At 48.7% G+C, this 26,326-nt stretch overlaps 1 protein-coding gene across 2 annotated transcripts in view; it reads left to right on the top strand.

The window, feature by feature from the left end:
* Positions 1-26,326, top strand: part of LOC139246355 (calcium uniporter protein, mitochondrial-like) — a 163,865-nt gene that overhangs the window by 126,012 nt on the left and 11,527 nt on the right. For both annotated transcript variants that reach the window (XM_070871407.1, XM_070871408.1), the window contains exons 5-6: positions 16,666-16,826; positions 22,786-22,989. In XM_070871407.1, the coding sequence (XP_070727508.1) occupies positions 16,666-16,826; positions 22,786-22,989 (365 nt within the window). The remainder of the gene's footprint in view (positions 1-16,665; positions 16,827-22,785; positions 22,990-26,326) is intronic.

Raw genomic sequence — 26,326 nt, forward strand, 5'->3', positions numbered from 1 at the left:
TTATCAACCACACAGCCAATTTTAGTGTCTGCAAACTTCTTAATCATACTCCCTATATTCAAATCTAAATTTTTGATATATACCACAAAAAGCAAGGGACCCAGTACTGAGCCTTGCGGAACCCCACTGGAAACATCCTTCCAGTCACAAAAACATCCATCAACCATTACCCTTTGCTTCCTACCTCTATGCCAATTTTGGATCCAACTTGCCACTTTGCCCTGGATCCCATGGGCTTTAACCTTTATGACCAGTCTACCAAGTGGGACCTAATCAAAAGCTTTGCTAAAGTCCATATACACTACATCGTACGCACTACCCTCATTGACCCTCTTGGTTACCTCATCAAAATATTCAGTCAGGTTAGTCAAACACGAACTTCCCTTAACAAATCTGTGCTGATTGTCCCTAATTAATCCTTGCCTTTCCAATAATTTTCCCACCACTGAGGTTAGGCTGATAGGCCTGTAAGTACTCGGCCTATCCCTTTCTCCCTTCTTAAACAAAGGTATCACATTAGCAGTCCTCCAAATCCTCTGGCACCATGCCCAAATCCAAAGAGGACTGGAAACTGATGGTCAAGGCCCCTGCTATTTCCTCTTTTACTTCGCTTAACAAATCTGTGCTGATTGTCCCTAATTAATCCTTGTCTTTCCAATAATTTTCCCACCACTGAGGTTAGGCTGACAGGCCTGTAAGTACTCAGCCTATCCCTTCATTATCAATCACACAGCCAATTTTGGGATGCATTTCATCCGGGCCTGGGGTCTTATCTACTTTCAAAGCTGCTAAACCCCTTAATCCTTCCCCTCTCATTATGTTTATTTCATCCAGAATATCACACTTCTCTTCCATAGCAGTTTTTGCATTGCCCCTTTCCTTTGTGAAAACAGATGCAAACTATTCATTAAGAACCTTACCAACATCTTCCGCCTCCACACAAAGATTGCCCTCATGGTTTCTAATAGGCCCTACCCTTTCTTTAGTTACCCTCTTACTCTTAGTATATTTATAGAACATCTTTGGGTTTTCCTTAATTTTACAAGCCAAGAATGTTTCATGCTCTCTCTTAGCATTCCTAATATCCTAGAGAGTCGAGGTAAATGGGTCATTTTTAGGTTGGCAAACTGTAACAAGTGGGGTGCCACAGGATCAGTGGTGGGGCCTCAGTTATTTACAATCTATATCAATGACTTGGATGAAGGGACCAAGTGTAATATAGCCAAATTTGCTGATGATACAGATAGAGGCAGAGAGGTTGTTTCCATTGGTGGGGGAGACTAGAACTAGGGGGCACAGCCTCAAAATACAGAGGAGCCAATTTAAAACCGAGTTGAGAAAGAATTTCTTCTCCCAGAGGGTTGTGAATCTGTGGAATTCTCTGCCCAAGGAAGCAGTTGAGGCGAGCTCATTGAATGTATTCAAGTCAAAGATAGATAGATTTTTAAGCAATAAGGGAATTAAGGGTTACGGGGAGAGGGCGGGTAAGTGGAGCTGAGTCCACGGCCAGATCAGCCATGATCTTATTGAATGGCGGAGCAGGCTCGAGGGGCTAGATGGCCTACTCCTGTTCCTAATTCTTATGTTCTTATACAAAGATAGGTGGGAAAGCAAGTTGTGAGAAGGACACAGAGTCTGCAAAGGAATATAGATAGGTTAACCTTGTGGGCAAACATTTGGCAGATGGAATATAGGCCCCAAGTTTCCACACGCGGCAAAACAGGCGCCCCGCCGAGCTGGGCGCCCGTTTTTCGCGCCGAAAACGGCACCTGAAAAAAAGCGCGCTATTCTCCACCTCCCTGCAGGTCCTCTGGCCCTCGACGCAGCGCAGCAGGAGCTGTAGGGGGGGCGGAGCCAGGTCCCTGCGCTGAAAACAGTGCCGGGACCTCTGCATATGCGCGCTACAGTGGGCACGCAAGTGCAGTAGCTCCAGGCGCCCGAAACTGTGTGGGAGGGGCCCGAAGCACGCAGCCCCTAGCCCTGGCCGAATGGCCTCACTGGGGCTGCGTGAATAAGGCTCCTCCCACGGCCAGCTCCTGCTTCCTCCCGACTCCCGCTCCTCAACTCCCCCCCCCCCCCCAGGACCGGACCCGACTCCCGCTCCCGCTCCCCCCCGACTGGACCCGACCCGACCCGACTGCCGTTCCCGCTCCCCCGCGACTGGACCCGACCCGACTGCCGCTCCTGCTCCCCCCCGACTGGACCCGACCCGACCCGACCCGACTGCCGTTCCCGCTCCCCCCCGACTGGACCCGACCCGACCCGACTGCTGCTCCCGCTCCCCCCCGACTGGACTCGACCCGACCCGACCCGACTGCCGTTCCCGCTCCCCCCCGACTGGACCCGATCCGACTGCCGCTCCCGCTCCTGCTCCCCCCCGACTGGACCCGACCCGACCCGACTGCCGTTCCCGCTCCCCCGCGACTGGACCCGATCCGACTGCCGCTCCCGCTCCTGCTCCCCCCCGACTGGACCCGACCCGACCCGACTGCCGTTCCCGCTCCCCCCCGACTGGACCCGATCCAACTGCCGCTCCCGCTCCTGCTCCCCCCCGACTGGACCCGACCCGACCCGACCCGACTGCCGCTCCCGCTCCCCCCCGACCCGACCCGACTGCCGCTCCCGCTCCCCCCCGACCCGACCCGACTGCCGCTCCCGCTCCTGCTCCCCCCCGACTGGACCCGACCCGACTGCCGCTCCCGCTCCCCCCCCGACTGGACCCGACCCGACCCGACCCGACTGCCGCTCCCGCTCCCCCCCGACCCGACCCGACCCGACTGCCGCTCCCGCTCCTGCTCCCCCCCGACTGGACCCGACCCGACTGCCGCTCCCGCTCCCCCCCGACCCGACCCGACCCGACTGCCGCTCCCGCTCCCCCCCGACTGGACCCGACCCGACTGCCGCTCCCGCTCCCGCTCCCCCCCGACTGGACCCGACCCGACCCGACTGCTGCTCCCGCTCCCCCCCCGACTGGACCCGACCCGACCCGACTGTCGCTCCCGCTCCCGCTCCCCCCTGACTGGACCCGACCCGACCCGACTGCCGCTCCCGCTCCCGCTCCCGCTCCCCCCTGACTGGACCCGACCCGACCCGACTGCCGCTCCCGCTCCCGCTCCCGCTCCCCCCTGACTGGACCCGACCCGACCCGACTGCCGCTCCCGCTCCCGCTCCCGCTCCCCCCTGACTGGACCCGACCTGACCCGACTGCCGCTCCCGCTCCCACTCCCGCTCCCCCCTGACTGGACCCGACCCGACCCGACCCGACTGCCGCTCCCCCCCCGACTGGACCCGACCCGACTCCCGCTCCCGCTCCCCCCCCGACTGGACCCGACCCTACTCCCGCTCCCTGTCCCGCTCCCCCCCCGACTGGACCCGACGCGACTCCCGCTCCCGCTCCCCCCCCGACCCGACCCAACACTACTCCCGCTCTCCCCCGACTGGACCCGACGCGACTCCCGCTCCCGCTCCCCCCCGACTGGACCCGACCCGACCCAACACGACTCCCGCTCCCGCTCCCCCCCGACTGGACCCGACGCGACTCCCGCTCCCGCTCCCCCCCCGACTGGACCCGACCCGACCCAACACGACTCCCGCTCCCGCTCCCCCCCCGACTGGACCCGACGCGACTCCCGCTCCCGCTCCCCCCCGACTGGACCCGACCCTACTCCCTCTCCCTCTCCCGCTCCCCCCCCGACTGGACCCGACCCGACTCCTGCCCCCGCCCCCGGACTGGATCCGACCTGACCTCCCTCTCCCTGGCCCGACCTCCCCCTCCCTCCCCGCCGACCCGAACCGAACCTCCCTCCCCGACCCGACCCAACGCCACCTACCTGTAAATCTGGTGCTGGGGACGGGCCCTGCCCGAAGTCTCGGGTCCGGCCCGTTCAGCCTTCGGTCCCGACGGCAATCCGCTGCCTGAAAGGCCTGCCTGAAGCACTTTCACACAGGTAGGAACATGGTTTATTTAATCTTTTCTTTGCTTATAAATTTTTATTCAGATTGGATTTATTTGTATAATATTTGTATAAGTATAACTAAGGATTTATTGTAGAATTTAATGATTTCCCTTCCCCCCCCCCCCCTCGTTCCCAACGCCTAATTTGTAACCTGCGCCTGATTTTTTAATGTGTAGACAAGGTTTTTTCAAGCGTACAAAAATCTTCACTGACTCCATTCTAAGTTAGTTTGGAGTACGTTTTCACTGTGGAAACTTTGAAATCAGGCGTCAGTGGCTGGACACACCCCCTTTTGAAAAAAAAAATTTCTGGCCAATTTAAATGCCTCTTCCTTGGATTTAACACTAACCTTAATTTCCCTTGTTAGCCACAGTTGAGCCACCTTCGCCATTTTGTTTTTAGTCCAGACAGGGATGTACAATTGTTGAAGTTCATCCATGTGATCTTTAAATGTTTGTCATTGCCTATCCATTGTCAACCCTTGTATGTATCACTCGCCAGTCTATTCTAGCCAATTCACGTCTCATACCATCGAAGTTACCTTTCCTTTAGCTCAGGACCCGAGTCTCTGAATTAACCGTGTCACTCTCCATCTTAATAAAGAATTCTACCATATTACGGTCACTCTTCCCCAAGGGGCCTCGCACAACAAGATTGCTAATTAGTCCTTTCTCATTACACATCACCCAGTCTAGGATGGCCAGCCCTCTAGTTGGCTCCTCGCCATATTGGCCTAGAAAACCATCCCTTACACACTCCAGGAGATCCTCTTCCCCGCATTGCTACCAGTTTGGTTAGCCGAATCAATATGTAGATTAAAGTCGCCCATGATAACTGCTGTACCTTTATTACACGCATCGCTAATTTCTTGTTTGATGCTGTCCCCAACCTTACTACTACTGTTTAGTGGTCTGTACACAATTCCCACCAGCGTTTTCTGCTCTTTGGTATTCCGTAGCTCCACCCAAACCGATTCCACATCATCCAAGCTAATGTCCTTCCTTACTATTGCATTAATTTCCTCTTTAACCAGCAATGCCACCCCATCTCATTTTCCTTTCTGTCTATCCTTCCTAAATGTTAAATACCCCTGGATGTTGAGTTCCTAGCCTTGGTCAACCTGGAGCCATGTCTCCGTGATGCCAATTACATCATATCCGTTAACTGCTGTCTGCGCAGTTAATTCGTCCACCTTATTAAGAATATTCCTCGCATTGAGGCACAGAGCCTTCAGGCTTGTCTTTTTAACACCCTTTGCCCCTTTAGAATTTTGCTGTAATGTGGCCCTTTTTGCTTTTTGTCATGGGTTTCTCTGCCCTCCACTTTTACTTTTCTTCTTTCTATCTTTTGCTTCTGTCCCCATTCTACTTTCCTCTTGTTTCCCTGCAAAGGTTCCCATCCCCCTGCTATATTAGTTTTACCCCTCCCCAACAGCACTAGCAAACACTCCCCCTAGGACATTGGTTCCGGTCCTGCCCAGGTGCAGACCGTCCGGTTTGTACTGGTCCCACCTCCCCCAGAACTGGTTCCAATGTCCCAGGAATTTGAATCCCTCCCTTCTGCACCACTCCTCAAGCCACGTATTCATCTGAGCTATCCTGCGATTCCTACTCTGACTAGCACGTGACACTGGTAGCAATCCTGAGATTCCTACTTTTGAGGTCCTACTTTTTAAACTTAGCTCCTAGCTCCCTAAATTCATCTTGTAGGACCTCATCCCGTTTTTTACATTGGTGCATGCACCCTCCCCCTTCAGAATGTCCTGCACCCGCTCCATACTGCACTATACTCAAATCCCCTCGCTATGAAGGCCAACATGCCATTTGCTTTCTTCACCGCCTGCTTTACCTGCATGCCAACCTTCAATGACTGATGTACCATGACACCCAGGTCTCGTTGCACCTACCCTTTTCCTAATCTGTCACCATTCAGATAATATTCCGCCTTCCTGTTTTTGCTACCAAAGTGGATTACCTCACATTTACCTACATTATACTGCCTCTGTCATGCATTTGCCCACTTACCTACCTGTCCAAGTCACCCTGCAGCCTCTTAGCATCCTCCTCACAGCTCACACTGCCACCTAGCTTAGTGTCATCTGCAAACTTGGAGATATTACACTCAATTCCTTCATCTAAATCATTAATGTATACTGTAAATAGTTGGTGTCCCAGCACTGAACCTTGCGGTTACCCACCAGGCACTGCCTGCCATTCTGAAAAGGACCCGTTTATTCCTACTCTTTGCTTCCTGTCTGCCAACCAGTTCTCTATCCAGATCAACACATTACCCCCAATTTTTAATTGCTTTAATTTTACACACTAATCTCTTGTGTGGGACCTTGTCAAAAGCCTTTTGAAAGTCCAAATACACCACATCCATTGGTTCTCCCTTGTCCACTCTACTAGTTACATCCTCAAAAAATTCGAGACGATTTGTCAAGCATGATTTCCCTTTCATAAATCCACACTGACTTGGACCGATCCTGTCACTGCTTTCCAAATGCGCTGCTATTACATCTTTAATAATTGATTCCAACATTTTCCCCACTACCAATGTCAGGCTAACCAGTCTATAATTCCCGTTTTCTCTCCCTCCTTTTTTTTAAAAGTGGGGTTATATTAGCTACCCTCCAATCCATAGGAACTGATCCAGAGTCTATCGAATGTTGGAAAATGACCACCAATGCATCCACTATTTCTAGGGACACCTCCTTAAGTAATCTGGGATGCAGACTATCAGGCCCTGGGGATTTATCGGCCTTCGATCCCATCAATTTCCCTAACACAATTTCCTGACTAATAAGGATTTCCTTCAGTTCCTTCTTCTCGCTAGACCGTTGGTCCTCCTCCGCTGAATTCTAAATTTCTCCCAGTCCTCAGGTTTGCTGCTTTTTCTGGCCAATTTATATGCCTCTTCCTTGGATTTAACACTATCCCTAATTTCCCTTGTTAGCCACGGTTGAGCCACCTTCCCCTTTTTATTTTTACGTCGGACAGGGATGTACAATTGTTTGAAGTTCATCCATGTGATCTTTAAATGTCTGCCATTGCCTTGCCACCCTCAACCCTTTAAGTATCACTCGCCAGTCTATCCTAGCCAATTCACGTCTCATACCATCGAATGTTGGCCTTTATTACAAGGGGGATAGAGTATAAAGTTAGGGAAGTCTTGCTATAACTGTACAGGGTGTCAGTGCAACCACACCTAGATTACTGCGTACAGTTTTGTTCTCCTTATTTAAGGAAGGATATACTTGCATTGGAGGCAGTTCAGAGAAGGTTGATTTCTGGGATGAAGGGGAAAGGTTATGAGGAAAGGTTGAGCAGGTTGGGCCTGGTCTCATTGGAGTTTAGAAGAATGAGAGGTGATCTTATTGAAACATGTAAGATTCTGAGGAGCTTGGCAAGGTATCTGCTGAGAGAATGTGTCCCCTCGTTGGGAAATCTAGAACTAGGGGGCTTAGTATCAGAATAAGAGGTCGCCCATTTAAGACGGAGATGAGGAGAATTTCTTCTCCGAGGCTCGTGAATCTTTGGAATCCTCTACCCCAAAGAGCTGTGGAAGCTCAGACATTGAATATATTCAAGGCTGAGATAGACAGATTCTTGAACTATATGGTAGTCAAGAGTTATGGGAAACAGGCAGGAAAGTGTTGAGGCCAAGATCAGATCAGCCATGATCTTATTGAATTGCGGAGCAGACTCGAGGTGCTGTATGGCCTACTCTAGCTCCTATTTTTTATGTTCTTGTGTTCTAAGGCAAAGTGGCAAGATGGATCCAAAATTGGCTCAGTGGCAGAAAGCAAAGGGTAATGGTCGATGAGTGTTTTTGTGACTGGAAGGCTGTTTCCAGGGGGGTTCTGCAGGGCTCAGTACTAGGTATATATCAATGATTTGGACATGAATCCAGGGGGTATGATTAAGATGTTTGCAGATGATACAGAAATTGGCCGTGCGGTTGATAATGAAGAAGAAAGCTGTAGACTGCTGGAAGATATCTATGGACCGGTCGGGTGGGCAAAACAGTGGCAAATGGAATTCAATCCAGAGAAGTGTGATGTAATGCATTTGGGGAGGGCTATCAAGGCAAGGGAATACACAATAAATGGTAGGACACTGAGAAGTGTAGAGGAACAGAGGGATCTTGGAGTGCATGTCAACAGATCCCTGATGGTAGCAGGACAGGTAGATAAGGTGGTTAAGAAAGCATATGCGATACTTGCCTTTAAAAAGAAAAAAAGGAAGACTTGGATTTTTAGAACGCCTTTTACGACCACCGGATGTCTCAAAGCACTTTACAGCCAATGAAGTACTTTTGTAATGTAGTCACTATTGTAATGTAGGAAACACGACAGCCAATTTGCGCACAAGCAAGCTCCCACAAACAGCAATGTGATAATGACCAGATAATCTGTTTTTTTTATTATGTTGATTGAGGGATAAATATTGGCCAGGACACCGGGAATAATTCCCCTGCTCTTCTTCGAAATAGTGCCATGGGATCTTTTACGTCCACTTGAGAGAGTGGCCTCGGTTTAATGTTTCATCTGATAGACGACACCTCCAACACTGCAGTGCTCCCTCAGCATTGCACTGAAGTGTCAGCCTAGATTTTTTTTTGTGCTCGAGTCCCTGGGACTTGAATCCACAACCTTCTGACTCAGAGGTGAGAATGTTACCCACTGAGCCACAGCTGACATAAGCTGAGGCATAGAATATAAGTGCAGGGAGATTATGCTTGAACTGTATAAAGCATTAGGCCACAGCTAGAGTACTGCGTGCAGTTCTGGTCACCGCATTACAGGAAAGATGTGATTGCACGAGAGAGTTTACAGAGCAGATTTATGAGGATGTTGCCTAGAGTAGAGAATCTTAGCTATAAGGAACGATTGGATAGGCTGTGGTTGTTTTCTTTGAAACAGAGGAGGCGGAGGGGAGACCTAATTGAGGTGTATACAATTATGAGGGGCCTAGATAGAGTGGATAGGAAGGACCTACTTCCCTTAGAGGAGGGGGTCAATAACCCGAGGCCATAGATTTAAAGTATGTGGTAGGAGGGTTAGAGGGGATTTGAGGAGAGATTTTTTTAACCCAGAATGTGGTGGGGGTCTGGAACTCATTGCCTGAAAGGGGGTAGTGGCAGAAACCCTCATAGCATTTAAAACCTACTTGGATATGCATCTGAAATGCCGTAACCTACAAGGCTACGGACCAAGAGCTGGCCAGTGGAATTAGGCTGGATTGCTCTTTGTCAGCCGGCATGGACGCGATGGGCCGAATGGCCTCCTTCTGTGCGTAAATATCTATGATTCTATGAGTGGAGGTCTACCAGGATGTTAACAGGAAGTTACAGGGGTGAGGGACTTCAGTTATGAGGAGAGTTGGGACTGTTCTTGGAACAGGGATGATTAAGAAGTGACCTAATAGAGGTTGTCAAGATGATCAGAGGTTTTGATAGGGTAAATAGGGAAAAAATATTCTCTCTGGCGAGTGGGTCAATAACCAGACGTCATAGATTTAAAATCATTGGAAAAAGATCTAGAGGGGTGATGAGAATTATTTTCACTGAGAGTTGTCGGGATCTGGAAAGCTCTACTTGGAAAGGTGGTGGAAGCTGATTCCATAAATAATTTTAAAATTGAGTTGGACAGTTACTTGAGGAATTGCAACTTACAGGGTTACAGAAAAAAAGCTGGGGTGTGGGACTGAGCATGAATGGTCTTTCAAAGAGCCAGCACAGACATGACTGGTCGAATGGCCTCTTTCTGTGCTGTAAGTTTCTATGAATCACTTTGGCATGATACTGGAAGGAAACTGACATTTGTGGAATCGTACTTTAATGTAGAATTAATGCCTTGAAGAAAGGAAATTCAAGACAGGAAAGAAAATTGGTGAGGGAGGGAACAAAAGTGGCAGCTAAGAACTAGCAGCACTTACTAAAGTAAGACTATGACTCAGCAGTAACTCTACACAATGGGTTCAGCACTGAAAGAATGTCAATTACATGCAGTGGTACAATATTCTACTACACAAATTTGATTTGAAAATGTCAAATATGTTCTGGAGTCGGACTGTTAATTCACAGGATCTTTTTTTAAACCACATAAATAATTCCTTACAGTGAACAACGAGGCTGCGACACACAGAATTAGTTGTTCACATTTAAGGAGTAATTAAAAAACCCCGAAGGTCACCAAGCTAATACAATTAGGCTGGTTTAGAGCAATACAACATTGGAAAATAATTACTGTTCCATCCTTCATTGTAACAATCTAAATATCACCCACTGTGGGAGCAATTCATATAAATAGTAGCTGGACATTATACTTCAGTGGAGAGAATTATACTTTATAATCATCATCATAGGCAGTCCCTCGAAATTGAAGAAGACTTGCTTCCACTCTAAAAGTGAGTTCTCAGGTAACTATACAGTCCAATACGGGAATTACAGTGTCTGTCACAGATGGGACAGACAGTGGTTGAAGGAAAGGGTGGGTGGGGAGCCTGGTTTGCCACACGATCCTTCCGCTGTCTGCGCTTGATTTCTGCGTGCTCTCGGCGACGAGACTCGAGGTGCTCAATGCCCTCCCGGATGCTCTTCCTCCACTTAGGGCAGTCTTGGGCCAGGGATTCCCAGGTGCCGGTGGGGATGTTGCACTTTATCAAAAAGGCTCTGAGGGTGTCCTTGAAACGTTTCCTCTGCCCACCTGGGGCACACTTGCTGTGTAGGAGTTCCGTGTGGAGCCCATGCTTTGGGAGTCTCGTGTCTGGCATGCGGACAATGTGGCCCGCCCAATGGAGCTGGTTGAGTGTGGTCAGTGCTTCAATGCTGGGAATGTTGGCCGAGCGAGAACACTGACGTTGGTGCATCTATCCTCCCAGTGAATTTGCAGGATCTTGTAGAGACAGTGTTGGTGGTACTTCTCCAGCGCTTTGAGGTGTCTACTGTATATGGTCCAACACTGCCTCCAGTGTGCCAGCGCAGCCGTCGGTTGCCTGAGGAAGCAAGTGTTTGAAGACCAAGACCTCAAATCTGGCACCAAGGTTATGGTCTACAGGGCAGTAGTGATCCTCGCCCTCCTATTTTATAATGTTACTTTTCATGGGTTAATATTGAAATGGCACGACATGTTGTATACAAAAGTCAGTCACTGTTTGAGTACATAGCTTGTGTTTTTGTTTTGAATAATAAAGTGGTTTAATGGCTTTAACTTCGAGAATTTATTGTGAAAATTTTGAAAAGTGCTTTCAGCAGTAGGGGTGTTCGAAGTTGACAGTAGGTGGCGGAGCCCCATTTTCCCACATCCCATCCTGAAAAATAATACAAAGTAGCTGCTGCAGATGACATGGGCCATTTTTTTCATATCTCAATAAAAAAAAAACTTCTTTAATATACATAAAAAGGTACGGTCATTGTCAGCATTTACCTTGGAGTTTCCTTTAAGAAAGAGGAAGATGGTGTCAGCCATGGCTCATTGGTACAACAGTCGCCTCTGTGCCACAACGTTGTGGATTCAAGCTCCACTCCAGCGACTTAATTACAATCTAGGCTGACACCTCCATGCCGTCTTGTGAATGAGACATTAAACCGAGGCCTCGCCTGCCTTTTCAGGTGAATGTTAAATATCGTACTGCATTATTCAAAGAAGGGCGGGTGTTTTTCTGGTGTCCTGGCCATTTATCTTCAACCAATACCTTAAACAGTGCTCTGGAGATGCATAGTCAGTTTCCCTAGCAGCAGTTCGGGAGATTGATGTCCTGATAAAAGGGCGCGGAGCTTGGGAGGAGGAGCAGCAGTTCGGGAGATCGAAGCGCTGATAAAAGGGTGTGGAGCTCGGGAGGAGGAGCAGCTGTTCGGGAGATCGAAGCGCTGATAAAAGGGTGTGGAGCTCGGGAGGAGGAGCAGCTGTTCGGGAGATCGAAGCCCTGATAAAAGGGTGTGGAGCTCGGGAGGAGGAGCAGCAGCTCGGGAGATCGATGCCCTGATAAAAGGGTGTGGAGCAGGAGATTGAGGCCAAAGGTAAAACAAAGACATAAAAAGAAATCAAAGTGGGTCGTCACAGCCAAGCAGGTAAGTGATTGGCTGGTGGGTTGGTGAGTATTTAATCTTTTTCTTTTTCTTTTTATTTCCTTATCAGTAGGTAACCTTTGACATTGTTGCCAAATTAAGTTAATTTAAGGGTTAAGTCATGGCAGGAGAGCCCAGACCCGTGTCATGCTCCCCCTGTGTCTGCAGGAAGTGCATCCAGCTGCAGCTCCTGACTGACCGCATTGCGACACTGGAGCTGCACATGGATTCACTCTGGAGCATCCGTGATGCTGAGGATGTCGTGAATAGCACGTTTAGTGAGTTGGTCACATCGCAGGTAAAGGTTACTCGGGCAGATAGGGAATGGGTGACCATCAGGCAGAGCAGTGGAAGGAAGGTAGTGCAGGGGTCCGCTGCGGCCATCTCAATCCAAAACAGATACACCGTTTTGAGTACTGTTGGGGGAGATGACTCATCAGGGGAAGACAACAGCAGCCAAGTTCATGGCACCATGGGTGGCTTTGCTGCACAGGAGGGCAGGAAAAAGAGTGGGAGAGCTATAGTGGTAGGGGATTCTATTGTATGGGGAATAGATAGGCGTTTCTGCGGCCACAATCGAGACTCCAGGATGATATGTTGCCTCCCTGGTACAAGGGTCAAGGATGTCTAGGAGCGGCTGCAGGGCATTTTGGAGGGGAAGGGTGAACAGCCAGTTGTCATGGTGCATATAGGTACCAACAATATAGGTAAAAAACGGGATGAGGTCCTACAAGCTGAGTTTAGAGAACTAGGAGTTAAATTAAAAAGTAGGACCTCAAAGGTAGTAATCTCAGGATTGCTACCAGTGCCACGTGCTAGTCAGAGTAGAAATAGCAGGATAGTTAAGATGAATACGTGGCTGGGGAATGGTGCAAGAGGGAGGAATTCAAATTCCTGGGACATTGGAACCGGTTCTGGGGGAGGTGGGACCAGTAAAAACTGGACGGTCTGCACCTGGGCAGGACTGGAACCAATGTCCTAGGGGGAGTGTTTGCTAGTGCTGTTGGGGAGAGTTTAAACGAATATGGCAGGGGAATGGGAATCTATGCAGGGAGACAGATGGAAGTAAAATGAGAGCAGAAGCAAAAGGTAGAAAGGAAATAAGGAAAGATGGAGAGCAGAGAAATCAAAGGCAAAAATCAAAAAGGGCCACATTTACATCATAATTCTAAAAGGACAAAGAGTGTTAAAAAAAAAACAAGCCTAAAGGCTCTGTGTCTCAATGTGAGGAGCATTCGTAATAAGGTGGATTAATTAACAACGCAAATAGCTGTTAACGGCTATGATGTAATTGGGATTACGGAGACATGGCTCCAGGGTGACCAAGGCTGGGAACACAACATCCAGGGTATTCAATATTCAGGAAGGATCGACAGAAAGGAAAAGGAGTTGGGTAGCGTTGCTGATTAAAGAGGAGATTAATGCAATAGTAAGGAAGGACATTAGCTTGGATGATGTGGAATCTGTATGGGTAGAGTGCGGAATACCAAAGGGCAGAAAACACTAGTGGGAGTTGTGTACAGACCACCAAACTGTGGTAGTGAGGTTGTGGATGGCATCAAACAGAAAATTAGGGATGCGTGCAATAAAGGTACAGCAATTATCATGGGTGACATCAATCTACATATAGATTGGGCTAACCAAATTAGTAGCAATACGGTGGAGGAGGATTGTTTTCTAGACCAATATGTCGAGGAACCAACTAGAGAGCAAGCCATCCTAGACTGGGTCTTGTGTAAAGAGAGAGGATTAATTGGCAATCTTGTTGTGCGAGGCCCCTTGGAGAGGAGTGGCCATAATATGATAGAATTCTTCATTAAGCTGGAGAGTGACATAGTTAATTCAGAGACTAGGGTCCTGAACTTAAAGAAAGGTTACTTCGATGGTATAAGACATGAATTGGCTAGGATAGACTGGCAAATGAAACTAAAAGGGTTGATGGTTGATAGGCAATGGCAGACATTTAAAAATCATATGGATGAACTTCAATAATTGTACATGTCTGTCTGGCGTGAAAATAAAACTGGGAAGGTGGTTCAACCGTGGCTAACAAGGGAAATTGGGGATAGTGTTAAATCCAAGGAAGAGGCATATAAATTGGCCAGAAAAAGCAACAAACCTGAGGACTGGGAGAAATTCAAAATTCAGCAGAGGACAAAGGGTTTAATTAGGAGAGGGAAAATAGAGCATGAGAGTAAGCTTGCAGGGAACATAAAAACTGACTGTAAAAGCTTCTATACGTATATGAAGAGAAAACGATTAGTGAAGACAAATGTAGATCCCTTGCAGTCAGAATCAGCTGAATTTATAATGGGGAACAAAGAAATGGCAGACCAATTGAACAAATACTTTGGTTTTGTCTTCACTGAGGAAGACACAAATAGCCTTCCGGAAATATTAGGGGACCGAGGGTCTAGCGTGAAGGAGGAACTGAAGGAAATCCTTATTAGGGAAATTGATGGGATTGAACGCCAATAAATCCCTAGGGCCTGATAGTCTGCATCCCAAAGTACTTAAGGAAGTGTCCCTAGAAATAGTGGATGCATTGGTGGTCATTTTCCAACATTCTATAGACTCTGGATCAGTTCCTATCGATTGGAGGATAGCTAATGTAACCCCACTTTAAAAAAAAAGGAGGGATAGAGAAAACAGGGAATTATAGACTGGTTAGCCTGACATCGGTAGTGGGGAAAATATTAAAGACATAATAGCAGTGCATTTGGAAATCAGTGACGGGATCGGTCCAAGTCAGCATGGATTTATGAAAGCAAAATCATGCTTGACAAATCTAGAATTTTATTGAGGATGTAACTAATAGAGTGGACAAGGGAGAACCAATGGATGTGATGTATTTGGACTTTTGACAAGGTCCCACACAAGAGATTAGTGTGCAAAATTGAAGCACATGGTATTGGGGGTAATGTATTGACCTATAGAGAACTGATTGGCAGACAGGAAGCAAAGAGTAGGAATAAATGGGTCCTTTTCAGAATGCCAGGCAGTGACTAGTGGGGTACCGCAAGGTTCAGTGCTGGGCCCCCAGCTATTTACAATATACATTAATGATTTGACGAAGGAATTGAATGTAATATCTCCAAGTTTGCAGATGACACTAAGCTGGGTGGCAGTGTGAGCTGTGAGGAGGGTGCTAAGAGGCTGAAGGGTGACTTGGACAGGTTAGGTGAGTCGGCAAATGCATGGCAGATGCAGTATAATGTAGATAAATGTGTATCCACTTTGGTGGTAAAAACAGGGAGGCAGAATATTATCTGAATGGCGACAGATTAGGAAAAGGGGAGGTGCAACGAGAACTGGATGTCATGGTACATCAGTCATTAAAAGTTGGCATTCAAGTACAGCAGGCGGTGAAGAAGGCAAATGGCATGTTGGCCTTCATAGCTAGAGGATTTGAGTATAGGAGCAGGGAGGTCTCACTGCAGTTGTACAGGGCCTTGGTGAGGCCACACCTTGAATATTGTGTACAGTTTTGGTCTCCTAATCAGAGGAAGGCCATTCTTGCTATTGAGGGAGTGCAGTGAAGGTTCACCAGACTGATTCCCGTGATGGCAGGACTGCCATATGAAGAAAGACTGGATTGATTAGGCTTAAATTCACTGGAATTTAGAAGAATGAGAGGGGATCTCATAGAAACATAAAATTCTGATGGGATTGGACAGGTTAGATGCAGGAAGAATGTTCCCGTTGTTGGGGAAGTCCAGAACCAGCGGTCACAGTCTAAGGATAAGGGGTAAGCCATTTAGGACCGAGATGAGGAGAAACTTCTTCACTCAGAGAATTGTGAACCTGTGGAATTCTCTACCACAGAAAGTTGTTGAGGCCAGTTCGTTAGATATATTTAAAAGTGAGTTAGATGTGGTCCTTACGGCTAAAGGGATCAAAGGGTATGGTGAGAAAGCAGGAATGGAGTACTGAAGTTGCATGATCAGCCATGATCATATTGAATGGTGGTGCAGGCGTGAAGGGCCGAATGGCCTATTCCTGCACCTATTTTCTATGTTTCTATGGTTCCCTATATTCCACGGGTTTCTTTAGTAAGTTTTACTCTTGTTGAACATTAAAAGCCTCCTGAAATCTTACAGTACATATTGTAGTTTTGAACAGAAGAACATAAGAATTAGAAGCAGGAGTAGGCCTTATGATCTCTCGAGCCTGATCATGGCTGATGGCTGATCTTCAACCTCAACTCCACTTTCCCACCCTATCCTCATATACCTTAATTCCTCTGGAGTCAAAAAATCTACCTATCTCAGCCTTGAATATACTCAATGACTGAGCATCCACAGCACTTTGGGGCAGTGAATTCCAAAGATTCACAATCCTCTGAGTGAAGAAATTCCTCCTCATCTCAGTCTTAAAAGGCCGGCCCTTTATCCTGAGACTGTGCCCCCTAGTTCTAGACTCTATAACCACGGGAAACAATCTCTCAGCATCTACCCTGTCAATCCCCTTCAGAATCTTATGTTTCAATAAGATCACCTCCCATTCTTCTAAACTCCAGAGAGTATAGGCCCAATCTATTCAATCTCGCCTCATCTACTGATGAAAAACTGATGAACTGCTTTGAGGGCCTGGGCTCTGTGTTAATTTTGTATTGTCTGTTTTCTTCCTGAAACCTTAGACCGTGTAAGCAGTGAGCATTCTACAGAAATGGACGATGTAAAGAACCTGGTTCATAGGCTTTATGTAGCACTACATGCAGAAGATCACCAACTGCACAAAGAGGGGGAGCTGCTGGAGAAACTGGAAAATCTAAATGGAGAGCTACAGAATCTTGAACAGGTCCATGATTTTCAACAGTTTGCAACTAACCATTTTTAGCATATTGTCTACAGATTTGTCCCTTCATTGTTTATCAACAAATGCACCAAACAGCTTTTCTCATTTGACATCTGTATTTCAGCCTGTGTTTCTTCACAATGGAACTTACTGACATATAATTAATTCCAACACCTTGATTAATTGACCATAAGAACATAAGAACTAGGAGCAGGAGTAGGCCATATGACTCTTCGAGCCTGCTCCGCCATTCAATAAGATGGCTGATGGCTGATCTTCAACCTCAACTCCACTTTCCCGCCCTATCCCCATATACCTTAAATCCCCTGGAGTCAAAAAATCTATCTACTGACATGCATGTGTGTATAATTCTGCAGCAAGGCAGTAGGTGACCTGAAGAAACCTACATAATTTGATTGGAGAATTTCTGCTCTTATAACAGCCAATCAAAAATCTAGCTCATATATGCAGTCTTAAGAAAGTTCTCCACTTCAGGTTAAACTGTGGCAGGCTATCAATGCTGTTTACACTTTGTCTTTACGACCTAAAGACACCTGTTATCTTGTCAATTCTCAAATGTTAACCTTCTCAAGTGTTTACATTGAGTGGTTCCCTGCCTATAACGGACACTCTTATTGCCCTGACATGAATTGCCATGATTTCCCACTTAATACACATCCTTTTTTTAAATTACTTTTACATTTCCACCTTGTGACATTAGTATTTAGTGGTAAAAGGAATTGGATTAACAGCCTGTTAGTTACTTCAATTATCTTGGATTAACAGCCTACTGACTTAAAGCTTCTTGATTATAGAAACTGTTTTTAAATACAAATTATATAAAGCAGATTTTCTCCTATAAGTATAGTCCTAAACCTAACTGTAATGAATTACATGCTAATATCATCTAGCAATGACATAATTGAACCATATTGCCTGATATACCTCGTCTTCATTACATGGCCCATGGGTGAGGAGCTGAGTTGTATGAGAACTGGAGGCAAACCAGAAGGTCTAGGGCTCAAATCCCAGAAGAAAGAAAGACTTGCATTTATATAGTGCCTTTCACGACCAACAGACGTCTCAAAGCGCTTTGCAGCCAGTGAAGTACTTTTGGCGTGTAGTTGTAATGTGGGAAATGCGGCAGCCAACTTGCGCACAGCAAACTCCCACAAACAGTAATGTGATAATGACCAGATAATCTCTTTTTTTTGTGATGTTAATTCAGGGATAAATATTGGCCAGGACATTGGAGAGAACTCCCCTGCTCTTCTTCAAAATAGTGCCATGGGATATTTTATATCCACCTGAGAGGGCAGACAGGGCCTCGGTTTAACATCTTATCCAAAAGACGGCACCTCCGACAGTGCAGCACTCCCTCAGCACTGCACTGGAATGTCAGTCTAGATTTTTTTAATGTGCTCAAGTCTCTGGAGTGGGACTTGAACCCACAACCCTCTGACTCAGGCCACAACTGAGATCACTTGAACCATGAGGTGGATAAAATAAGTACTATATCTTTGAACGCTGGGACATAAGAGACAGCCAATGGCAGGAACTGAGCAATGTTGGCGTGTCTGGAGGTCTTTGGAAATGGGACCAGCACAATACCTAATAGGCATTTTGTGTGTTATCAGATATATCTCTAACCCTTTGTTCTCTTTTTATCTTCTCCCACACCTGTGAATATCCATATGGGTTCATGAAAGTACAATTTATTAGCGAGCAGTGTAAAAAGTATTCAAGTAACCAATCTCCACTCTTACCATATTGCTTGTCTGCTGTACCGTTGGGTCACAGAGATTTTGTTTTCACGTGTTTGCCTTTCTTTTCATCCTGTTCTTCAGTTAGCTCACTGAAACCTATGTTGTCCACAGAAACCTTTTTTACACTCCCACGTCTGGCATGATTTGCCACTTAAAATATTGGGAGAATTTTAACCCACAAGGACAAGTAGGTTGGTGGCAAAGTAAAAAGAAAAAAGTTTCAAGTTCTCAAACCCGACCCCAACCCGCCCACTTCCAGTTTTTGACGGAGGCCGGTCAGGGGGTGGAGATGACCAATCCACTCTTAGGAGGCTGGTCGATCACTAAAATCTTTCAAGGAGGCCAAGTGTCTCCATTTTAACACAATTTACATTTTTCACACATGGAGGCCGGGATTCCAGGGCTGCGGGAATTCTAGCAGGTAAAAGGAGGTGAGATTCATAAGCTAGCGCCTTTATTGCACTACTTGTGGGCCAGGATGAGCAGAGCCACTTCCCCCAGCCCATCAAGCATACCTCCATATGATCGGACTCCCACGATCGGCTGACCCTGACTCCCCACCACCACGGTTTCTGGTTTGCAACCCCCTCCCCCGATGTCCGATTCACAACTCCCTCCCCCGATGTCCGATTTGCCCCCCCCCCATGTCCGATTTGCCCCCCCCATGTCCGAATTCCACCCCCTCCCCAAGTCCGATATTTCCCACCCCCCCCATGTCCGATTCCCCCCCCCATGTCCGATTCTCCCCCCCCATGTCCGATTCCCCCCCCCCCATGTCCGATTCCCCCCCCCCCCATGTCCGATTCCCCCCCCCCATGTCCGATTCCCCCCCATGTCCGATTTCCCCTCCCCATGTCCGATTCCCCCCCCCCATGTCCGATTCCCCCCCCCCCCCATGTCCGATTCCCCTCCCCATGTCCGATATTTCCCCCCCCCCCATGTCCGATTTCCCCCCCCCCCATGTCCGATTTCCCCCCCCCCCCATGTCCGATTCCCCCCCCCCATGTCCGATTCCCCCCCCCCCCCATGTCCGATTCCCCCCCCCCATGTCCGATTCCCCCCCCCATGTCCGATTCCCCCCCCCATGTCCGATTTCCCCCCCCCCCATGTCCGATTCCCCCCCCCATGTCCGATTCCCCCCCCCCCCCATGTCCGATTTCCCCACCCCCATGTCCGATTCCCCCCCCCCATGTCCGATTTCCCCCCCCCCATGTCCGATTCCCCCCCCCCATGTCCGATTCCCCCCCCCCATGTCCGATCCCCCCCCCCCATGTCCGATTTCCCCACCCCCATGTCCGATTCCCCCCCCCCCATGTCCGATTCCCCCCCCTCCCCATGTCCGATTCCCCCCCCCCATGTCCGATTCCCCCCCCCATGTCCGATTCCCCCCCCCCATGTCCGATTCCCCCCCCCATGTCCGATTCCCCCCCCCATGTCCGATTCCCCCCCCCATGTCCGATTCCCCCCCCATGTCCGATTTCCCCCCCCCCATGTCCGATTTCCCCCCCCCATGTCCGATTCCCCCCCCCATGTCCGATTCCGATTCCCCCCCCCATGTCCGATTCCCCCCCCCCCATGTCCGATTCCCCCCCCCATGTCCGATTCCCCCCCCCCCCATGTCCGATTCCCCCCCCCCCCATGTCCGATTCCCCCCCCCCATGTCCGATTCCCCCCCCCCATGTCCGATTCCCCCCCCCCATGTCCGATTCCCCCCCCCCCCATGTCCGATTTCCCCCCCCCCATGTCCGATTTCCCCCTCCCCATGTCCGATTCCTCCCCCCCATGTCCGATTTCTCCACCCCCATGTCCGATTTTCCCCCCCCCCCATGTCCGATTTCCCCACCCCCATGTCCGATTTCCCCCCCCCATGTCCGATTTCCCCCCCGCACCCATGTCCGATTTCCCCCCCCATGTCCGATTTCCCTCCCCCCCCATATGTCCGATTTCCCCCCCCCCATATGTCCGATTTCCCCCCCCCCCCAGATGTCCGATTTCCCCCCCCCCCCCCATGTCCGGTTCTCCCCCCCCCCCCCCCCCATGTCCAATTTCTCCCCCCCCATGTCCGATTTGACCCCCCCCTCCCCATGTCCGATTCCCCCCCCCCCCAATCCAATTTGCTGCCCCTCCCCCGGTGTCCGATTCGCTGCCCCTCCCCCGGTGTCCGATTCGCTGCCCCTCCCCCGGTGTCCGATTCGCCGCCCCTCCCCCGGTGTCCGATTCGCCGCCCCTCCCCCGGTGTCCGATTCGCCGCCCCTCCCCTGGTGTCCGATTCGCCACCCCTCCCCCGGTGTCCGATTCGCCGCCCCTCCCCCGGTGTCCGATTCGCCGCCCCTCCCCCGGTGTCCGATTCGCCGCCCCTCCCCTGGTGTCCGATTCGCCGCCCCTCCCCCGGTGTCCGATTCGCAGCCCCTCCCCCGGTGTCCGATTCGCCGCCCCTCCCCTGGTGTCCGATTCGCCGCCCCTCCCCCGGTGTCCGATTCGCAGCCCCTCCCCCGGTGTCCGATTCGACCCTCTTATGGTATCTGATTCACCCTCCACGGTGTATTATCTGAATCAACCTCACCTCCCCAATATCCAATTTCACCTGCTCTCCCCTAAATTTGGCATTGAGTGTTTGTGATGTGCATAGATGCTGCTTCCAGACTCGAAATATAAACCTACTCTGAGCAGAGATTATAGAAATGAACAACATTGGTCAGGTTTGAGGCCAGTGAAGCATTGTATGATGGTAAATTTGCTTTCAGTAGTAGAAGAATTGCTTCAGTATCAATGATACTGAACATGAGCAGGTTCGTGTCTGCAGCTAAAAATGTCTCTGATCAAATCCCTCTCATTTGACAAGTTTATGAAGTATCATCTGTACACAGAATGTGGTCAGTGATCGCTAGCAATGATATAAAGTAAATGGAGAGTGTTGTATGTTCTGTAATAGTAAGTAATGATTAAGAACACATCAGCTTGGTGATGTTTGACTAATTAGAATGATGTATGAGCTGATTCATTCTTTGCAAAAGATGATTAGAAACACATCTTTCAATAGCTATGATGCCTTCTGAAATGTTTTAAAAGATCAGTTATTACTTGACAGTTGATACCCATGCACTTTATTGGAATTGATGTAAAGACTACATTGACGTTAATTAAATTATTTGATTGCATAAAGGCGATAAGATGCAGCTCGCATCTGACGTGCCAATTCTGGCTCTCCTATCTTGCAAGCAATGGTACAACTCAATCATGTGACAGCTCTGATGGCTTGTATCTCCCACATTTATAGAGGAACACAGGTTAACTCTCAGTCACTTTTAGTTGTGGGTCAAACAAACATTGAGCCAGCCCGGTGCGCCATGACACAGATTTATGCAATGATGCTGATGTACTGACAGGCTCACTGAGTTCTAACAGGTATTTGTTCTGGCAGCAGAACATAAAACCAGTGGGAAATGGGGGCATTTGCTGCTGCTGAGTGTTGGAAGATCATTGGGCTGGATTTTAGGCTTTTATGTTTTTGGGGCGATAATGGCGGCGGGGCGGGAAAGTTAGCGGCCGCGAAGAGTTTGCGCTTTAGTATTTAAGTTTGGGCACCTGGGCTCTGCGTCAGGGGGCGCAGTGCTAAGGGGGCCATTGTACACCTCTCTTGGCGCAAGGATGGGAAACTTCCGAGCTAAAGAGCCGGGCCAGGAGCGCTCCAAGAGACATCTTGGGTGGGGGGGGGGGGGGGGGGGGGGGCGGGCGGGTATCCTACAAAAACATTCCCAAAACATTGCCACAACACATCGCAAAGAAAATTAAAAGAAAAATCAATCACATTTACCTTAGGAGTCCATTACTTACCTTTCCGCTGACTGGATCGATGGACCGCCCTGATTTCCCAGGCAGTCATTGCGGGCGCACCTCCGGGCATAGGGGTCAGGCAGGAGCTCAAACTCGCGCCGGTGTTGCAAGCAGGGGCATTGCACACCTGGCACAGTTCTTCCGGGCGGTGCTGCTCCGCGCCGCCGCAAAACCGGACCCGAGGATCGCTGCGGGGCACTGGAGGTTGACCGCCCGCCTAGAACACCTTACCGCCGCCATTGCCGTTGCTCCAGGGCAAAAAATGGAGCGCAGAAGACCGTAAAATCCAGCCCGTAATCTTTGTCTTAGAGCATGATCAATTGTGGGAGACCAGTGTGTAACTATAACTTTTGTCTCACTAGATAAAGTCTCAGCTATTTCTGAAGGCCGAAGCTAAATCCAATCGATTAATGTGGACTGGTTTGGCTCTTATGTCCACTCAAGCTGGAGCATTGGCCTGGTTAACGTGGTGGGTCTACTCCTGGGATATAATGGAGCCAGTCACTTACTTCATCACATATGGGAGTTCTCTGGCCTTTTATGCATACTTCCTCCTCACACGCCAGGTAACTATCAAATTAGAAGTGCGATTTTTAATCCGCAGTCAAAAGTGTACATTAATGTCTAAATATATAAATAGTAATAATGCTACATCTTTTATTTCTTCATATGTGTCTCTTTATATGTGCCTGTTAAAAGAATAACAGCGATAAGGTTCCCGGTCTCAGGAATTGACCCTTGGTCTTTATATATGTACATGAGTTGTGAAATATATCTTGTGGAGATGGTGGGAAACCTTCAGAGAAAGGCAACAATTGATTCCAGGCTTTAAATCATTCAGCTATGAAGCGAGTTTAAGAAAATAAAACCTATTCCCATTAGGTGGGGGAAAAAAGGTTTCAAGGAGAGGAGGGCTTACAATTCAACCTTTTGATGGTGGTTATACTGATGAAGGTCAATGTATAATGATTCAGCCATTTTGCAGTGAGAGGACTGGAGATCCTCTTAAGAGTACATGATGTGATTTTGTATTGATGCAAAGCCAAAACTGCTTCACAGCAATAGAAAATAGAACTGCCCTATAAAGTAACAAAGAGAATCAATAGCATGGATAAAGAGAGGGCTTCTGTCACAAAGTGCAGAGGACAATATTATAAACTAAAGAAACCACACCAAGGAGCTGTTCTGATGACACAAGTATAATCATAGAAATTTACAGCCATTTGGGCCCATTGTGTCCGTGCCGGCCAACAAGTGGCTATCCAGGCTAATCCCACTTTCTAGCTCTAGGTCCGTAACCCTGCAGGTTACAGCACTTTAAGTGTACATACAAGCACTTTTTAAATGTATTGAGGGTTTCTGCCTCTACCACCCTTTCAGGCAGTGAGTTCCAGACCCCCACAACCCTCTGGGTGAAGAAATTTCCCCTCAAATTCCCTCTAAATCTTCTACCAATTACTTTAATTTATGCCCCCTGGTTGTTGACCTCTCTGCTAAGGGAAATAGGCCCATTCTATACACTATATCTAGGCCCCTCATAATTTTATACGCCTCAATGAGGTCTCCCCTCAGCCTCCTCTGTTCCAAAGAAAACAAACCCAGCCTATCCAATCTGTCCTCATAGCTAAGATTCTCCACTCCCGGCAACATCCATGTAACTCTTCTCTCTGCCCTCTCCAGTGCAGTCACATCCTTCCTATAATCATCATCATAGACGGTCCCTCGAAACGAGGATGACTTGCATCCACGCCAAAAAAAGGAGGAGTTCACAGGTGTTTCAATGAAGGACCTGAACTATATCCTGAAGGGTGTAAGATGTCTGTGCATGCATTTTTTTTAACGTGGAATGGCCGTTGCACACCAGCCACCACACGGACTTGACAGAGCTAGGTCTTGGTCCAGTGGCAATGATTACCCAAGACAACTCATCATAGGCAGTCCCTCGGAATCGAGGAAGAATTGCTTCCACTTCCTAAGTGAGTTCTTTGATGGCTGAACAGTCCGATACGAGAGCCACAGACCCTGTCACAGGTGGAACAGACATACGTCGAGGGAAGGGATCGGTGGGGCTGGTTTGCCATGCGCTCCTTCCGTTGCCTGCGCTTGGCCTCTTCACGCTCTTTGCGTTGAGACTCGAAGAGCTCAATGCCCTCCCGGATGCACTTTCTCCACCTCGGGCGGTCTTCGGCCAGGATCTCCCAGGCGTCAGTGGTGATGTCGCCGGGAGGCTTTGAGGGTGTCCTTATAATGTTTTCGCGGTCCTCCTTAGGCGCGTTTACCACGAAGGAGCTCCGCATAAAGCATTTGCTTAGGGAGTCTCATATCTGGCATGCGAACTATGTAGCCTGCCCAGTGAAGCTGATCGAGTGTGGTCAGTGCTTCAATACTGGGGATGTTAGCCTGGTCGAGGACACTGATGTTAGTCCGCCTGTCCTCCCAAGGGATTTGCAGGATCTTGCGGAGACATCGTTGGTGATATATCTCCAGTGACTTGAGGTGCCTTCTATACATCGTCCATGCTTCAGATCCATACAGGAGGGCGGGTATTACTACAGCCCTATAGACCATGAGCTTGGTGGTAGATTTGAGGGCCTGGTCTTCAAACACTTCATTCCTCAGACGGCCGAAGGCTGCACTGGCACACTGGAGGCGATGTTGAATCTCCGCATCAATGTCTGCCTTTGTTGATAAGAGGTTCCCGAGATATGGGAAATGGTCCACGTTGTCGAGGGCAGTGCCATGAATCTTGATGATTGGAGGGCAGTGCTGTGCGGTGGTGACAGGCTGGTGGAGGACCTTTGTCTTACGGATGTTAAGCGTAAGGCCCATGCTTTCATATACCTCAGTGAATACATTGACTATATCCTGGAGTTCAGCCTCTGAATGTGCGCAGACGCAGGCGTCGTCCACATACTGCAGCTCAATGACATAGGTTGGGGTGATCTTGGACCTGGCCTGGAGGCGGCGTAGGTTAAACAGCTTCCCACTGGTTCTATAGTTTAACTCCAGTGGGGAGCTTATTGATTGTGAGGTGGAGCATGGCGGCGAGGAAGATTGACAAGAGGGTTGCAGCGATGACGCAGGTCCGGACGTGAGACCGAGACAACTGGAGACCAGCTATAATGCGGTGACTGGAACTGTGCGCAGAGCTCTAGCTGTGGCCTAACTAGTGTTTTATACAGTTCAAGCATAACACCCCTGCTCTTGTATTCTATGCCTCGGCTAATAAAGGCAAGCATTCCGTATGCCTTCTTAACCACCTTATCTACCTGACCTGCTACCTTCAGGGATCTGTGGATATGCACTCCAAGGTCCCTTTGTTCCTCTACACTTCTCATGTGTAATGTGTGTTCCCTTTCCTTGTTAGCCCTCCCTAAATGCATTACCCCACACTTCTCAGGATTGAATTCCATTTGCCACTGTTCTGCCCATCTGACCAGTTGATTAATATCTTCCTGCAGTCTACAGCTTTCTTCATTATCAATCACACAGCCAATTTTAGTATCATCTGCAAACTTCTTAATCATACCCCCTATATTCAAGTCTGGATCATTGATGCATACCACAAAAATCAAGGGACCTAGTACTGAGCCCTGCAGAACTCCATTGTGAGAAGTTAGTGTTACTTTATTTTCACCTGATGCCCTCTCAAACCGATATCCAGCTTTGAATACTGGTGAAGGTAATGACACCTCAACGGAGTGCGGTCCCGAGTCTGGCACCGTGAGGCAAAGGACTGCACAAGGGACTACAGCAAAGTGTAGGAATGCAGTAGTAATTGGGAATTCGATAATCAGGGGGACGGACAGGCAGTTTTGCTATCGTTGACGTGAAATCCATATGGTATGTTGCCTCCCTGGTGCCGGGGTAAGGGACATCATGGAGAGGCTGCAGAGCATTCTG

This window comes from Pristiophorus japonicus, chromosome 2, assembly GCF_044704955.1.
Source record: "Pristiophorus japonicus isolate sPriJap1 chromosome 2, sPriJap1.hap1, whole genome shotgun sequence".
Taxonomy (NCBI): domain Eukaryota; kingdom Metazoa; phylum Chordata; class Chondrichthyes; family Pristiophoridae; genus Pristiophorus; species Pristiophorus japonicus.